This window comes from Cryptococcus neoformans, chromosome 8, assembly GCF_000149385.1.
Source record: "Cryptococcus neoformans var. neoformans B-3501A chromosome 8, whole genome shotgun sequence".
Lineage (NCBI taxonomy): Eukaryota > Fungi > Basidiomycota > Tremellomycetes > Tremellales > Cryptococcaceae > Cryptococcus > Cryptococcus deneoformans.
This window is the reverse complement of record NC_009184.1, coordinates 378,814-396,302: the sequence shown is the minus strand read 5'-3', so window position 1 is coordinate 396,302 and position 17,489 is coordinate 378,814. Positions and strand designations below refer to the sequence as shown.

At 46.2% G+C, this 17,489-nt stretch overlaps 3 protein-coding genes across 3 annotated transcripts; 2 read left to right on the top strand and 1 right to left on the bottom strand.

The window, feature by feature from the left end:
* Nucleotides 1–827: 827 nt before the first annotated feature.
* Nucleotides 828–3,743, bottom strand: CNBH1230 (hypothetical protein; the record flags this gene model as incomplete). The annotated part of the gene is made up of 3 exons (XM_768575.1): nt 828–1,250; nt 1,312–1,992; nt 2,049–3,743. The coding sequence occupies 3 exons, from the start codon at nt 3,741–3,743 to the stop codon at nt 828–830; spliced, it is 2,799 nt and encodes a 932-aa protein (XP_773668.1).
* Nucleotides 3,744–4,519: 776 nt separating this feature from the next.
* On the top strand, nt 4,520–6,840 carry CNBH1220 (hypothetical protein; the record flags this gene model as incomplete). The annotated part of the gene is made up of 11 exons (XM_768574.1): nt 4,520–4,795; nt 4,867–4,879; nt 4,932–4,983; nt 5,047–5,084; nt 5,140–5,304; nt 5,357–5,516; nt 5,569–5,792; nt 5,840–6,042; nt 6,091–6,221; nt 6,283–6,508; nt 6,565–6,840. The coding sequence occupies 11 exons, from the start codon at nt 4,520–4,522 to the stop codon at nt 6,838–6,840; spliced, it is 1,764 nt and encodes a 587-aa protein (XP_773667.1).
* Nucleotides 6,841–9,738: 2,898 nt separating this feature from the next.
* On the top strand, nt 9,739–11,156 carry CNBH1210 (hypothetical protein; the record flags this gene model as incomplete). Its single annotated transcript, XM_768573.1, has 9 exons — nt 9,739–9,852; nt 9,925–10,058; nt 10,139–10,214; nt 10,276–10,329; nt 10,380–10,433; nt 10,499–10,636; nt 10,696–10,764; nt 10,814–10,980; nt 11,024–11,156. The coding sequence occupies 9 exons, from the start codon at nt 9,739–9,741 to the stop codon at nt 11,154–11,156; spliced, it is 939 nt and encodes a 312-aa protein (XP_773666.1).
* Nucleotides 11,157–17,489: the final 6,333 nt, after the last annotated feature.

The window sequence follows — 17,489 nt, the reverse complement described above, 5'->3', positions numbered from 1 at the left end:
GCCCAGTATCAGAGAAATTAAGTTGCGGTTCCTGGATTTACATTAAACAACCATAGGGTGAGAGAATTAATCGTGTCGAAGACGTTTAAATTACACGACGAGTATTCACCCCATGCAGATAAATGCTGACAAACTTCGAAGTAGACCAACCAGCCTGATGTAACCTGTAGTACCACACCTAAAAGCTAGCAGCAAACTGGTTCCCTTTGCCGCACGCAGATACCACATGTGAAAATTCCGTCACCACTCACTTTCTGAAAGTTGTTGGCCGTACCTATGCACGTACTACTCGTAGTCTCCTCACAGCTGCAGTGTACTAAGAGTAGTTGGATTGGGAAGATGGGGTTGTGCCTGGTCTATTAATTAGGAAATGAGGGACCGCACCTTAGGCTTCCGGCCCGGGTGGGGGGGCGTGCACAGGGGGCTTGATCCTTGTGCGATCCTCGGGATGCGATCTTTGGATAAATAAGATCTCCGTGCCCGGCCCCGTGCCCGTCGGGGCGGAGTCAAAATGAACCCGCAAAATGTGGTCCACCATGCTGTTATATCCTGTTTTTTACATTTTAGGAACATGGGAACTATTTCGGACACCCCCCCTATTTCTTTTGGGACACCCCCCCTCCTTCTACTTTGGGTAATTTTGACAGAGCAGCCGATAGATAACACCATGGACCCTGCAGTGCATCCCTGAGGCCCTTATGCCTGTTATTTACGTAACTAAATGTTCTTTTTCGTGCATAGTAAATTCAGTCCTCTAATATTATAAACATCTATTCTTCTTGTGACATCTATTCCTCTTTCGACATCTATTCATTCTTCCTTCGCCTTCATTCCCAGCTATGTCGATCTCTCCCTCGCTGCATTATAATACTATCCTCCTGCGATCGAATGCTCGCATCCTTGCCCACATTATTCTCTAAGTTGTATTGGTAAATTTGAGGAGATTGGAGATTATTGTATCCACTAACAGAAGGGTAATGATAGGGAGTTGGGGCTTCGGAATGATTGTGGAATAATACTTGGTTGTAAGGGATATACTGGGTAGGAGGCACATGGTATTTTGAAGTTGGGTAATGCTGTGGAGCAGGGGGATAGTATTGTGATAATGGTGGATAGAATTGGGAAGAAGGGGGTAATTGGGGGACCGAGGGTTCAGGAGGAAGATGCTGCATTTGAACAGCATGTGACGGATATATTTGAGAGGGGGCAGGATATTGTGACCGAGAATGCTTTTTTGGACGAAGATTGGGCTATAAAATATGTAAGCGCAAGGTCATCGAGTTGGGCTAATCTTTGAATGAAAGGACCAACTTCATTCGGTACCTCGACAAGATCTTCCTCATTTCCTTCCTCATCATCGCTATCTGGGACAAGAACTCTTCTGTCTTCACCTGCATTCTCAGCTTCTTGGTTTTTGTCGACCCTTCGAGACGCTTGAACACGCGCACAGTCTTTGGTATAGTGAGTGGAACTTTGGCAGTGTTTACAGCGCCCTTTTTTTCGCTGGGTCAATCCAGCCCCCATAATTCTTTCTGACTGAGTCAAGTACCTTCCTGAAGGTGCCGACATCCGGTCTTCCTGCAACACTGGTGGATTAGGGGCCTTCCTTCCCCGCTTGGTGCTTAAAATGGGTGGATCGAGGATAAGTTCTTGGTCCTCACCGAAGTCAAATACATCATCCAGCCGTATGACTGATGTATCTGGGGTGCCAACAAGTCTGTTAATATGGTCAAGGTATCTTTTGAGACTTGCGGCAGACCCGAGACGCCAGTGAGGATGAATGTGATCCTTTTCAAGGTGTCTTCTTTCCCGGACGAAGCTAATGAGACGATGGGCGCAGGGCAATCCATGGGATTTTGTAAACGAGCCACTGCACGGGTGTGATTCTTCAAAGTCATCGACACCTTCATCGTAATCACCCAAATATCTTTTGGCCAAAGTCAACTGCTCAGCAAGAAGCTTCATTGCAGCGCGGGATATGGAGCCTTTTAACTAAACAATTATATCAGCACGATTACAAAAAGGACAGAAAGAAGGAAGGAACATACCCGAACAAAAGTACTGGGAATATGTGTAGCACACCTCGTTCTCTCGAGCTCAATTCTTTTCAAAATTTTCAACCACTGCTGATCAAAATACGTACTTAGAGACCCAATGACAAGCAGAAGATCACCGTACTTGGTGTCAATTGATTTCTTAAGAGTTGCGTGCTGACCTTCTAAGCGTGAATTACCGGTTTGTCCGAAGTGAAGTTGCTTGTTGATATAGGCATGTACAAAGCGCTCCTTGATTTCATCCAAACCCCGGATATACGAGATCGCTCGAGCATATTTCTGACCAGGATAAAGTTCTTCCATCTTCCGATAACCTTCCTCAAGCTGCTCATCCGATTTTGCATGTACACAATACCGTACCCAAGCTTTGCAGAAATTCGAGACAGCCATGACGATGTTCTCTTCGTCAACGAAACAGGGCCTTATATTGCTTTTGACATTTTCTTGAAGATGCCAGAAGCAGGAGAAGCGGTAAGCCTTGGGGAGGACAGACATGAGAGCGTTGATGAGTGCTGGGTCACGATCGGTAATGACAACCTTGACATCCGGTTTGCCGACAAGTTCGAAGAACGAATTGAGAGCTTGGGTATACCAGTTTGTGGTTTCACGCAACATCAAGATGACTCCTGCAGTGTATGTCATACCTGTCGATGTGGATCCGACGATATGGAGCATGGGCATCCGGTACAGGTTCGTCTTGTATGTGCAGTCGAAGAAAAGGACTTCGGGAAATCGGTGAATCAGTGCGCGAGCAGTTCGCTTGGTGTAAACCAAACCAATGAGTTCATCGCGTGTGTTGACAAACGGACGATGGAGCTCATCATTGCTCACTAATTGCCGAATACAAGCAGCACTTGCACTGGAGCCAGCACGGAGATCTGCACGACGACGAAAGGCGAGACGATGCAAGTCTTCCGATGTCAACATTACCGTTGGGAAACGCTGAGACATGGTACTGATGATGGAGGGGAATGGAGTCCGGCTGTCGATCAACGTGTTGATCAGCTCTTTGGCTTCAGGCGTCCGCGAAGCACGCCGAAGAAGTGCAATTCCAATATTGGCGACAGGCGGATGATTGTGCGAGGCATTCACGACCTTCCAAGTCCAACATTTGTCTCCACCATGCTCTTTTACCTCTGCCTCTGCCATCTCCCAAGCCACAGCAGCAAAAGGGCATCCATTTTTTACGGTCTGTATAGTCCTAATGCGCACATCTTTGAAACTGTCCCCTCGTGTGCAGCGATACTCGTCTCCAAAGATGCACGAGTATTGTATCAATTCTCTGCCCTCTTTGTGAGTTTTCGTTGGCTTCTTCCTTTTGCTCCGCCTAATAACAGCAGCGAAGCCTTGTGAGGCTGCGTAAGCCTGGACAGCGCCTTTACACTCATCTTTAGATTGGTAGTACGCTTGCTCGTCGAACCCAGGGGTAGAGATCATCTCGTCGTCGTTGAAGGAGTCAATGGGAGCCTGGATAATGTCATCCTCACTATCCTCTTCGTCGGCAATATTGGAGACTTCCGATGAATCCGAACCTTCCATGGCATGGAGATTACCTTCATCAAAATCAAACGCCATTGATTGATGTCCCGAGTATATTTCGGCCTCTGGGACGCGGATAATAGGAGAAGGTGGGCAGATACCGGGTTGGGGAGAAAGAGGATCCGAAGAGTGCAAATCAGTCGAAGCCATGATGTTTTCGAATACGTTATAAGTTTCTTAGGAGGATGAAAAGTATTTAAATGACAGCAAAAAGGAGGCGCGTTATTAGAGAAAAAAACGCGTTTGTTGTTCGTTACTTTTGTAAAATGTTGCAGTCTGGCGCACGCGACAATATCATCTGAACTAATTACGTAAATAACAGGCATAAGGGCCTCAGGGATGCGCTGCAGGGTCCATGGTGTTATCTATCGGCTGCTCTGTCAAAATTACCCAAAGTAGAAGGAGGGGGGTGTCCCAAAAGAAATAGGGGGGGTGTCCGAAATAGTTCCCTAGGAACATCGCAATTTCCCGTTTCTCCTACTGTCATTCCCCACGGCCACACATGGCCTCGGCATACCGACCTTCCCATTTCTCCCCCTTTCCTTTCAACATCTTTTCGCTTGCGCGTCGTTTAGCGAGACTGTCTGCTATTTATTAGGTGACAGCCTATTATTAGATCATATATTATAGGTCCTTATTATTCTCTCTTTTCACTTTTCTTGGAACCGATTTATCGATGGAAGTAGCAATTTATTAATACAATAACACAATCGTGACTTCTGTTCCTTCCTACCTTTTCGATCAATCTCAGGTTTTATTTCATATATACATACACAAATCTTACTGATACTTGCCACCCAGCCTAGTCTAATCGATACCGGCAACGCAGTTTTTGACGTCGCACGTCTATCTGCTCCACGCTTACATTAGCATCTGAAACTTTGTAACTTGTTTGAAAATCCCCGTTTGAGGATCCATCCAACAGCATGACGACAGAAAACGAAAAGGACATGGCCCATCATCCCACTTTCCGTGAGGAAGTGGACATCGGTTTTGCGGGGGAATCTGCCGAGTACGCCCAGGCGCCACGACTCACTCAGACCGCCAATCTGAAGGACATGAATCCACTTGATATTACAGCCTCCACTGAAAAAGGTGAAGTGGATGGCAGGCAGCAGCAGCAACCAGAGCAAGGGCAATCAGGTGTTTTGACTGGCGCCAGACTCTACCTGGTTTTCGTTGCTTTGATGCTCTGTGTTTTCGTAAGTACACAGTGAACTTCCATGTTCACATGGTATATGTTGGAGGTCACTAACCCAAGTTCCTCGTACAGATGTTTGCGCTGGGTGAGTTCCGATCAGACGTGGGGGGAACGGCACCCACCTGACTTCCTGACAGATCAATCCATCGTATCCACCGCTATACCTGTTATTGTGTCCGACTTTAACGCGTAAGACCAATTCTAATTCTTCCCTTATTAATTTCCCTTCGTTTATCGTTGACACAACCTTAGCTTCGACCAGGTGGCTTGGATCATTACTGGATATTTCTGTACGTGCGTCAATATTTTACCGAGCGGACATTTCCTACCCTAGACAACTTTTAGTGACCCAGTGTGGTCTTATTCTTCTCGTCGGACAAGTGCTTACGATCCTCAAGGCGAAATGGATGCTACTTGGTGCAATTTTCTTCTTTGAACTCGGCAGTCTTATTTGCGGTGTGGCCAAAGATATGGACACACTGATAGGCGGGCGTGCTATCCAAGGTATCGGTGAGTTGCTTGCGATCCCGCTTCTTGAATTCCTGCTGATTTTTATCCCCAGGCGCTTCCGGAATGTTTGTGTCTATTCTTGCCGTCATCGCCGTTGTCACTCGAGTCGATCAACGAGCGGCCTTTATGGCTTCTTTTGGTTTTGTCTTTGTCGTATCGTCTGTAGTCGGTCCTTTGCTAGGAGGCGCATTCACAGACCACGTCAGCTGGAGGTGAGTGCCCTGATCTAACTCGCAAAAGTTACGGCTTTCTCACTCCGTGCAGATGGTGTTTCTACATCAATCTTCCCTTCGGGGGCTTCGCTGCTGCCGCTGTCGTATTCCTTCTGCCTGCCCGAGATCCAGAACATGCCGACACTGCTCCTCCCGATCGCACAGTCCTCGGCAAGCTCAGACGCTTGGACTGGATCGGGACGGGTCTCATCTTTTGTGCGATCACATGTCTTTTGCTTGCTCTTGCATGGGGTGGAAACCAATACGCGTGGAACAGTAAGTACCAATTACTGTAGAGCCGGATTTGACGCTAATATTACTAGACTGGAGAATTCCTTTCCTTTTCACTTTGGGTGGCTTGCTCGTTATTGCATTCGGCGTGTGGCAGTGGCGGTACGACAAGTATGCGCTCATTCCACTTTCTCTCCTCAAGAACCGAACCGTCCTCGCATGCTCTGGCGCCATATTCTTCTTCATGCTTGCAATGTTGGGAGGCACCTACCAGCTTCCGTTGTTTTATCAAGCTGTAAGTTGCCCGGACTTTACGTGATATCTCCAGACTGACTGTTCTTAGGGTCGAGGACACTCTCCCGAGAAGTCCGGCGTTGATATCATCGCTTTCATGCTTGCTACCTGCGTTGCTATCTTGATATCCGGAGGACTGACTACCAAGTTCGGCCGCTATTATCCATTCCTACTTATTGGGTGAGTATGCCCCCTAATGCGATCCCAAAGAGAGTTTGCTGACCAGCCAAAATCCTTAAAGTCCGCCTTTTGCTGCCGTTGGATTTGGGCTCCTGTACACTATTGACGTCAACACCCCTAACGCGAAAATCATTGGCTACCAAATCCTGGCCGGGTTTGGCATTGGCTTGAGCTTCCAAAATGTCTTAGTTGCTGTTCAAGCAGAATATCACGACCGTCCATCCCTTCTCCCTCAAGCCACAGGTGTCGTGTCATTCTTCCAACTGACAGGTGCCGCGCTGGGAGTTGTAAGTCAAATGCTTTTGTACCGGTCAATGACATATCAAACTTACATATAACTTAGGGTATTATCAACACTGTACAATCAGTTTACCTCAATACTGAAATCAAACGTCTGGCCCCTGAGGTTGACTTCAATTTGGTCCGACAGTCGGTCTCCGCCATTTATACATTACCCGCTGATCAACAATCCGCTGTGATCGAGGCATACGTTATCAGCATTACCAACTCGCTAATCCCGATCATCGTCGCAGTAGGACTAGCGATGGTCTTTGGCGCTTTCATTCGAAACCACAACCTGCTCAAGAAAGGCGGCGCTGGGAGTGCGCATATGGCGTAATTCATTATTGCCGTCCGAACAAGTATGCGCTATGCATTGAGAGGTTAATACAGTCTTAGACTGTAATTTGGTACGATCGGCAACATAGCACTTTGGGGCTGAAGAGACTCCCAGATTTCAGGATGTAACTAGATTGCTAGATTCCCCACGTCCATTTATTGATTTTCCATAATGTTCTATATCCATTGACTCATTTATTGGACTAAAAGCGGGTTTAAATGATACATCAACAAGACAATAGCAAAAGCATGACCCTTACCTAGCTAGCCGACATTTCAGAGAAGATTGCTTACTGACTGACTTTGTACCTTGTCTCTTGGCCGGAGGGGCCGCTTGAGGGGGACAAACCTCCTTCTTGCGGCGCGATGTCAATTAATTATCCTTTCAAGACATCAAACGATTATTGGACTTATTGGATTCATTGCGAGTTTGTTTTGGTTCAAGGCATACCGAGGATACGAGATCATCTCTTTCAAGTCGATAGATAGATCCACTTTGTATTGTGCATATGTCATCGTTATTGTAATGGGCAAGGGTGTCGGTGGTTACTACTACATTGTACATGTCTTTTAGTGTTTCTCGAGACTAATTATTTTAAACGCTTTTTGCAGGTCAAAGAGGCTTGCATACAATACTGGCCATTACGCCCCCACCTTATCTTCAACGTGGACAAAGTTGCTTTCGAGCTCTCGAAGAGTGGGGAGAGTTGCGCCTCGTACCCATCCAAAGAATGGCCAAGCTGTACCACCGTCAGACGAGCACATCATCACACCTGTGGCTTGCATCTAAAGGAGAGCGAATCCGATCGTATGATCAAGGAAAAGAATTGATGATACATGATGTATGATGCAGGGATCTTTATATATATATTAGGCAGTACAAGAGCTCTGAGCCTACATCGTGCCGAAGAACAATAAGGAATATGGGCAATAATGCCGAAGAACAAAAGAGAATAGAAAGGTACGAAAGAAGAACAAAAGAGAAAGACAGAGGCACCACGCCGGGCTATCACCGAATAGGGATGCGTATTAGGGCGGATACCCTCCACTTCAACAGCATCGGCATCATCGACTCTGCCCCAGTTCCTCCACTCATCATATATCAAAGCGCACGACTGCAAGGATGCTGGTCAAGGTGCGGGAGGAGGACGACAGGGTGCGCCAGTTCGCTACTATCAACACCGATTCAGGCTGGATCAACAGGTATGTGTTGTTGAAATGGCTTGTAATAAGACGCCTTTGATCCCTGTCCCTCCCGATGGTTGCCAGTGGCAGTCGTGATCAACGCCTACTCATCCTCGACGGTGCTGAATTGCACATCAAAGTTGATTTCTTTGAAGCTTATTGAGCTCGGAACATGTCATTCTCCTTCCGGCGAAAATGAGCGGCAGATTCCAACCCCTCGACGTCGACATCTTCAACACCCTTAAAGTAGCATACCATCGACAATTGGATAGCCTACCAGGTTGGGAACCCCCTTAAGAGGGGTGGCCAAGGGTTTTTTTGGGACTGGCGCCAGAGGGCGTGGCTAGAGACGGCAACCTCACCCCAAATTGGAGAAGCTTGGAGAAAATTGGGCCTGTTTCCTCTTGACCCTGCGTCGTGTGTTGGATGAGCGAGAAGATGGGAGCCTAGGATACGAATTCCGAGAGAGATCGTTTGTGGCGAGGGAGTTGCGTGGTAGATTTTCTTTTAGATTCTATAATAGTTTCTTTCTTTCTTTCTTTATGCATTCATAGACACCCTTCAACAACATTGTGGACATTGAGGAGCAAGCGCCGAGCACTTCTTCCCTTCAGGTTGCCACTAGGGACCATCTTACCCCCCACAACCTCCGCATCCTTCGCGCGAACAATCCTACCGTCCGAGAGCGGGCGTCGGCGCGTTTCCCAACCATGCCTAAGAAAAAGGCCAATGTGCAGTTGATGGCCTGAAACCCGCACCTGTAGAAGGAACTGGCCAGTGTCAAAGCCGCCCAGGAAATGCTAGCCAGGGAAGTAAGAAGTGACATGTAAGGAAAGCGGAGGAAGAAGAAGAGGCTAGGACGGAAGCATAGGCGTAATGCTCGAGTCAGACGCAGCGGGATGGGAGCTCAACTGCCACTTGTGCATGCATGTGGGGCTCATCAGGTGCCTCCTGGATTTGTGTAGCTGTAAATGTATTGTTGAGATGTATACAAATAATAAATATGATAATTCATGGTGAAATACAAGTGTGATACGTACATGTGACACGTAAAAAGTATGTGCGAGATTGCCGTGCGTCCGAGAATCACGTGAATACCGAGTACTGAATTATTTTCAAGTTACCGGGCCGGTCCCTTGGGGCCGGAGGAGGCCGAGTCGTTGATGATTGAGATAATAATAATAATTAAGGTTTTTTATTTGGGGTCCAGTCGGGGTCTGCCGATATTAACCGTGCGGTGCTCAATGGTGTATGCAATAACGATGATCATGTGTTCTGTTCTTTATCATATTTATCACATATAAGTCAGGGTGAAAAAGACATATCCTTAAAGATGTATCTCGCATTTCGACGCATGGGATTTCGTATTTGTGATCATACATCTCGCATTTCTGATCATACATCTCGCATTTCTGATCATACATCTCGTATTTGTGATCATATCTCGTATTTCTGATCGTGCATCTCGTATTTCTGATGAATCATCTCGTATGTCGCATTTCGCAATAGAAAAATCTCGCATTTTTCTTCATAAATGCATATCCAGAAGAACGTATCTCGATAATTTATCTAACATAAAAAGCAACATTTTTGCAAAATGTCATTGCACATCATGTTCACTTGCAACATATAAAAGCAAGGTGCGTGCAGCAGGCTAACGATCCCTTCTTCGCGCATTTGTCGACCGACTTTCAGAAGAAGAATTAACCTGCAAATGACCATAAACTATACACCCCTTCATCCGACTTTCGTGGCCGAGGCATCGGGAGTCGACTTTGACAATATCACCCCCGAAGTTGTTGAGGAGATCAAAAAAGGCCTGGCAAAGGTATGTGACAGATCCGCAGTCATTTACGAAAACCATTGACAAAGGATTCAAATTATACCCTAACCCGAACAGTATGGGGTCTTGATTTTCCGAAAGACAGGACTGAACGATAAGAAACACGTTGAAATGTCTAGCTTTTTTGGGGAGCTAGATGACGTGAAACCTTACAACAAGTTGGGTCGTATCAATCGGCTTGCATATGACGAGTGAGACAGCTTCGTATCCTGGCTACATCCATTGTGGGCAGTGCCATGATTCCAGAGCTTGACTGACTGGAACTTCACAGGCTATTTGATGTCAGTAACGTCGATGCCGAAGGCAATATCTTTCAACCCACTGGACAAAGAGCTATAATCAATCGAGTAAGTCCAGTGCTTGTTGTATGAAGCCAACGGGAGAGCTCAATCTCACTAAATTGTCAAGGGCAATACAATCTTCCACTGTGACTCGTCCTTCAATCCCCGCCGAGCAGGTTATGTGAGTAGAGAATCGTTGCCTAACTGTTTTAGTGACTCATATCTCGTCAGTCATTATTGCTAGCTCATGAACTGCCTCCTGCAGGGACAGGAGGAAACACCGAGGTGCGTCGTCATGCCTAAACTTGTACAGTATTGTATCCATCCCTGACTGAGTATGATCAATGTAGTTTGCGGATACTCGCACCGCCTATGATGATCTTCCAGAAGAACGCAAAGAGACCATCAAGGACTGGGTCCTTTGGCACTCACAGCATCATTCCAGACGTGTCGCGAATCCTGGTGAACCTCTCCTGGATCAGGAAAAGGTAATGGAATAATTTCATCCTTGATGTCCGAAAGCATGGGAAATCTGACCATTGTGCAGTTTCTTCCTACCAGCCATCCTTTCGGAAAACATAAATTGGTCCAGGTTCACGAGCCCTCAGGACGCACAGTGAGCCACTCCATTATTAAAAGCTAGTCTCAACTGACAACAGTCTCAGAATTTGTATATTGCCAATCACGCGTATAAAATCGAGTCGCTCCCACTTGAGCACGGTCAAGCAGAGATCAAGACCTTGCTTGATCACTGCAGTTCACCAAGATATGTCTGCTCCGTAGAGTGGAAAAATGACGGGGATCTTGTAATCTGGGACAACACCTGCGTTATGTGAGTGCAATCAGTTTAAAGGGCAAGACTGAAACGTTCGCAGGCATCGAGCAGTGCCCGGCGCCTTCGAGGGCAAGTACAAAAGAGACATGAGAAGGACAACGGTACACGACTCAAGCAGCTATGCTTGGGGTTTGAATACGGTTGGAGATACTTGGCGTTCTGGATTGCCTTGAAACGTCGAAGTCGTAATGGATGCATGAAATCTCAATTCGTGATGGTATACATATTCCCAAGATTTCTACCAAAGCCGATTAAATAACTCCTCACCCCGAATATCATCTGCCTTAATATTGTCCATGACTTAAGACCCAGGAAGAATTGAGACCCTGTTAACTGCAGTTGCAGCATCGAACACACCAAATCGAGGGCTGCAATCAAGCAATATGTGGATGGCGGTACGTGCCCCTGACGCGAGAAATATTCTGTTGGGTATTGCGAGCAGGCCTTGATACAGCCGTTGCCAGGACGAACGGGTAAGAGAGACTTTTGTGAAGAAGCTGTTAACAAGCCAAAATGAGGGCAAAGTGAATTGCAGAGACAAGCGAATGACACTAATGTGTCGCAGCACCTGTTGCCAGAGTCACTCACCGGACCAAACCACCCTTGTACAACGCTAAGGGGCGGTATCCTGCCATTCTTTGGATAAGGCTCCCTTCAGAACCATGGACAGGACAAACAAAAACGTTTTAGTAGCTATTTCCTATTTCATTACCTTACTTAATTAGGGAAGGGATATCACTGTGAGTGCAATGTAACCAAGACTGGTCATACCGCACTCACCCAGCAAAGCACGCGATCATCGCTTCTGTATTAAATCCGGTCAGAACCCTGCAGAAAACTGCGCCCAGTCTGAGGATCCGACTCAACTTATACAAGACGACCAAACCAAGCTAGCAGTTATTGGGAAGGCAATACAGGGACTTGCAGAAGCACATAATAATAGGGCTGGTCTCATTGTCGGAGGTGAGTTGCAATTTGTTTATCAAGTGTGACGAATGTCCTCTGGATGTTTGAAGGTGGATTAGTGAGTGATATGATGATGATGGGCCTTGCGATGAGGTAGTACCATGTTCTAATAGTACAACAAACTACAAAAAAAAATTCCAAGTACAACAAGGAACAAATGTTAATAAAGGACAAAATAAAGTGCATTAGTTTAGCCAGTTTCAAATATAAAATAGATAGAGGTTGTTGGGGGGCATTGCCCGTTGCTGATCTGCTGTTAGAAAAGATCTAGAGAAGATAGGATCTTGCTCTTAGGCCTGGTGTATCCCGAAGGTGTGCTGAAGAAGGTGTCAGGATGAAGTGTAATTACAGTCGAATTATACATGCAAAACGATGTACAGTAGTGGAAAATGTCACGCGCCTGCATGAAGTAGAAAGAGATCATCGGCAGTTACGGAACAGAGGAAGGCAAGGTGCGCTTCAAGGTAAGAAGGTTCAGCTGGACCTCCGAAAAAAGAACTAGACCTCCAATTGGACCTCCAGGTGGACCTCGAGGAATATAAACAGATTTCTGTAGAAGTATATAAAGGGGAGCTCTGTCGGTCCTCGACCTTGATTTTCTTCCCCTCGAAGATCAATAATATTTCGTAAGTTACTTTGCGAAAGATCCTCGAGCTCCCATTGCTCGCTCTCGTCTTACCTGGAACCACCTTCGACGTAAACTTACCTCACTAGTATATAAGATTGCCTGATCTTCCCAAGCACATATACTTTCGCCCTATACCATATCATACGCCAACAGACAAGTGTCAAGAGATATCCTACATATCTCATCGCTTAGTTAAACTACGGCTTTCCATCTCGTCTCCAAGGCCGGACCTTGTTGGGGACGAGTAGTAATAAGCAGCTTGAAATGAGCCTGTAGCTAACCCTTGGTTTGGTTGGTCGAATTACATGCATCGAATCATAAAAATACAAAAAATAGAATTATTAAAGTACAATATACAAAAACGCAATCGAGACATCCGCTAGGAGGAAGATCACGAGCTTCTCTTCTTCCTAGCAGTTTGGGCCTTATTTTTAAGGTACTGCATGCCCAGTGACCGTATAGGCCACTTGCTGTTACAGCGGGCAGCACCAAAGATGTCGATATGCTTGTCGGCAACCTTCAGCAACAAGATTAACCGGTCATCCAAAACACATACATGGATGTCACTCACAAGACCCATGACGAGCACACGCTCCTCATAGCCTGTCCATTTCCATGTCTCCTTATCCACTTTGTCACCGAAGGTTCGAACAGCGCTTCGGCGGACATCCTCCTAAGAAAAGCATTGGAACTTAACCAATGAAATACGAATTACTACTACTCACCAGAATCTTCTTCCAAAGATCATCATTCACCTGATCCGGTCTGAAGATCGTCAGACCGGATAGCCTATCTCTGGAATACTCGAACTCCAAGCATTCACGCACCAGGTCGGAGAACTGCATGATATGTTTGTAGTACAGGGAAGGTACGAGACCCTCCAGCAATACAGGGGCAAGATATTGGATCCAGAAAGACCATCTGTCAGCTGTACATCATTGTCTGGATTCAACAAAATTGGGGGGCCTGGCTGCGAAACATGTTGGAATGGTATCCCCTGACTTAGCAGTCGCTCTTCCTATTTCCTCCCTGTTGAATAATGGGTTTATAGGACTGGTACCAACGTTTAACTCTTGTCTAACCAGAGTCAGAGGAAAGCAGGTCGATACCAAGCTACTATGGACCTATATACATTTCTATGCGGCGGGCTGGGAACTATGGAAAGAAGGCCACTATATGTGGTAGATATGCACCCTCTGAACAATTTTTTTGCAATGAACTATCCGACTCGGACACCCCGTAGCTACCGATTGATATAAAAATATGCATGCAGTTGGCCAATATGAGTCCTGCAGACGGTGAGAAAGGAGAAAATGCAATCGGTCAGATTGCTATGCAATCTTCCAATGAAAATGGCTAATAGCCTTGCTTATAGGGGCGTTTTTATTAAGGTTTATAAGTACTACTTTGGAGGTGAAAGAGGTGTTGGCCCGATTGGCCAGGCCGCGGCAAAATTGTCCCAAGTCAGCTGCCAACTTCGCAAGGGCCATTAAAATGCGTATGAAACCTGGAGTACACTCAATGTCCCTCCCTGAACGCATGTCGTTCATCGCGGATGATAAGAGTAGGTGTGTTGATTTTGCTTCTGAGTTAATTGTCCTGCTTACTGTTCTATATGCAGCTACATGGCATCCAAGTTGGATGCACAAGATGGCCAATCGTCGGAATTGGACATGTCGGATCTTCCTGGTTGCCTGCCTTCGTTCATGTTTTCGTGGCCTTCATGTGACGAGGGCGAAAATCGAGGATCATTTCTCAAAAGTGAACTTGTAGCCCGAGTGAGTGTTCAGTTCCTATCGCAGTCAGTATCGCAGTCTGATACTGACTGCGATAATGGTGGTAAGTCTTGCAGGTGTTAAATTTGGGCCCAGCCACGCTGAACAAAAACAGCTGGTATGGAGCACCGACCACCGCTCAGAGGTCAAAGGCGACCGCCTCCTCCGTAGACACCATCATGTATGCGTCGTCAATCGTGAGTGGGATGTTGAGAATTGCGCCATGAGACTTCCACTGACCGATTTTAACTCATTGACCAGGTGCATTTTCTTCTGTCTGTGGCTCCGAAAATCGACAATGTCGATATATCCGAACATGACTCGGTATATCATTTTGCGACTTTCTTTTTTTCGGAATCTGGAGGATGTCGAACAGCAAGCTATCATAGACTTCTATGATGAGGATGAGTAAGTCCACTGGTTCATGGCCCCCTGCCTGCTTGTTTTTCTCTCACTGACATGGATGGATATTAGGCATGCGGCCGACGACCAGAAAGGACAGGAGGCGAAGATAGACAGCATGTGGCAAAATCTGTGGAAGTGGAGGTCGCGCCAGGGGGAGGGGGGCAAATGGTGGTGAGTAATATATGTATGAAAAGTAATGAGATGGATATGATGCATGGAAAATGCCAGGTACATACAAAGATGGCTTTGCTCGACATTCAAGTTCCTCTAGCGTGCAGTGGAGCATTGGAAAGACAGCAAATGGTTGTTGAAATGGTGCCAGGGCTATGATAAACTAAATCAAGGTCCTGCAATCCCCGATCGAGCCAAGTCACCAGTTGGAAAAGAACAACCCCAGGCTTGATAAAGTGAGTGTATTTAGGTATAAAATTCTCCCATCTCGTGTGCTAACATTCACTTAGAGTTGCCTAAAGGGCTGATTCATTTTTGGATTGCCGAAAAGAAGCGACTACACAAGCAAAAAGGTAAACATTCCAAGTATGCAAAAAGGAAATCTCAGCCGAAACATGCCATGCCCGAAGCCGTGAAAGCGTTCCTCAAATGCATGCCTTACAATACCAAGTTCAAGAAGCTAACCCTGCCCTCTCAGTTTACCGTCTTCACATGAATGACCGGACATACCCAAAATTCCATGGTCATCTCCTTAAGCCTTATCTGTCGTCGCCTAGGTTCCATCAAACATCACCGGTAACCCACCAATCGGACACTGGACGTCGCAGCATTCTCCAAATCCTGGATGATCGAGTGTATCGCGGTCATAGGCAACTCCGGGTAGTACTCAGCGGCGACGGTCCTAATGGCCAATGGAGGAATCTCGACGACTTGCGTACACACGATGGTTTCCGGGCCTTATATGACGAATATATAGGCGACGACGAACTGGCCTTGTGAGTCCCCTTCCTGTTTGCTCCTGTTTTCCTTTGTATACGTGTCTGGGGGCTGCTTGCGTTTCTCCGTGGGTTTTTTGGCCATTATTGGTTTTTTTCCCTGGCTTGCGCTCAGCAAGACTAAATTAACAGGACTTTCTCACAAAGTGTTCTCCTGGCCAGTCCTTCCAACGTGGATGGAGAAATCTTGCAGAAGGCATGGCATAAACAGTTGTTGGAGCCTAGTTTTAAGGCTGCATGTGAGGATGGGGTAATAATGAAGTGAGGAAATGGAGTGACGAGGCCAATCTTCCCCAAAATCATCCTATACTCAGCTGATCTACAGGAAAAGTGAGTCTCTTTTGTGCATTTCCAACTTCGATAATGTTACCAATCCATTTGTAGATCCCACATTAGTGGATACGCCTCCTGCAGTACCCAATGCCCTACTTGCATGATGAAAAAGGAAAATTTCGCAAACATTGGCAAGATTGTTGACAAGGCAGAATGCAAACATTTCCAGTGAGTCGACTCTCAGGAGATGCAAAAGGCAGTTCTTAAAGCTCAAAGAGGATTTTTTAACAAGGCAGACCTATTCAATCTTCAAAGTTCATTCGGAGCCTTTTACAGCCCTTTGGTTGTTCTACCACATTAGCGAGTAGTTTCCTTCTACATTTGGCTGATACTCCGATTTCCACAGTCACCATTCTCATCTGTGTTTGGTACTTTCACCCCTGGTGATTATCATCATATTTTTGCCACCGATCTGATGCATGAGATGGAGCTTGGAGTCATCAAGAACATCGTAATGTGCATCTACAAGATTGTTCTGCATTCTGGCACTGCCGACGTCATGGATGAATGGTGAGTGAGATCATCATTGTCTCATGCCGCTTCAAATACTAAATGCCTGAAGATCTAGCTTTGCTCGGATTCCCTGTTTCAGAGTGGCCATCCAGAAATTCCGAGATAATGTGACGGCCGTGGAGGCAATGACAACAAGGGAATATGAGCAAGTTCTGCTTGTGAGTTGTTGATAGACCACCATCATTACGTGAACATTTGTGCTGATCATGACATGTAATGCTTATTGCCTGTCATTTCAGGGTTGCTTCCAGGTTTTGAGCTTTTAGCAAGTCACCTAGTGTATTCTCTAAACGTGTGATTTGCCCTGGCGAAGTTACACCTTCACACAAGTGAAACTGTCAAAGCCATGGATGACAAGCTTTCAGTGTTTGGGAAAACACTTCATGCCTTCAAGGCAAAAGCTGATGTCTGGCAGGGCAGCAGCGACAGGTCGCAAAAGGGTCGACATCCCTTGAAATGCTTTGGAGTGTCAATACTCCCAAAACCCATATGATGGGTCATATCTCATTGTCAATCAAAGCTTTGAGACTGACAGTTGGTTATACTACAGAAATGGTCTGTTTTCCCATTATGTATCAAGACGATGTTTGTTGCTGATATCCTGATGGTGTGACAGGGCGAACTGCAGCACAAATACTCTAAAAGTGCATATGCAAACAGCAACAAAGGTCCCGATAAAGATTTCCAAATAGCCAGAAGAGCATTTCAAAGACACAAGATAGATGCTATCCGCCAGGCTAATAAGCTTAGTAGGAGATCAGGACACGACTTGCAGCGCCCCACTGAGAAGATGCATCTACTCAATTCGGATCGGAAGACTAGAATGAGAGCTCCTCGAGGCTACAGCATTCAGAAACTCTTGTGAGATATGGGTGATGATTCATCTTGCACTGTAAGCCACTGGCTTTATCTGAGACTATATACAGTAATTGATGTCAT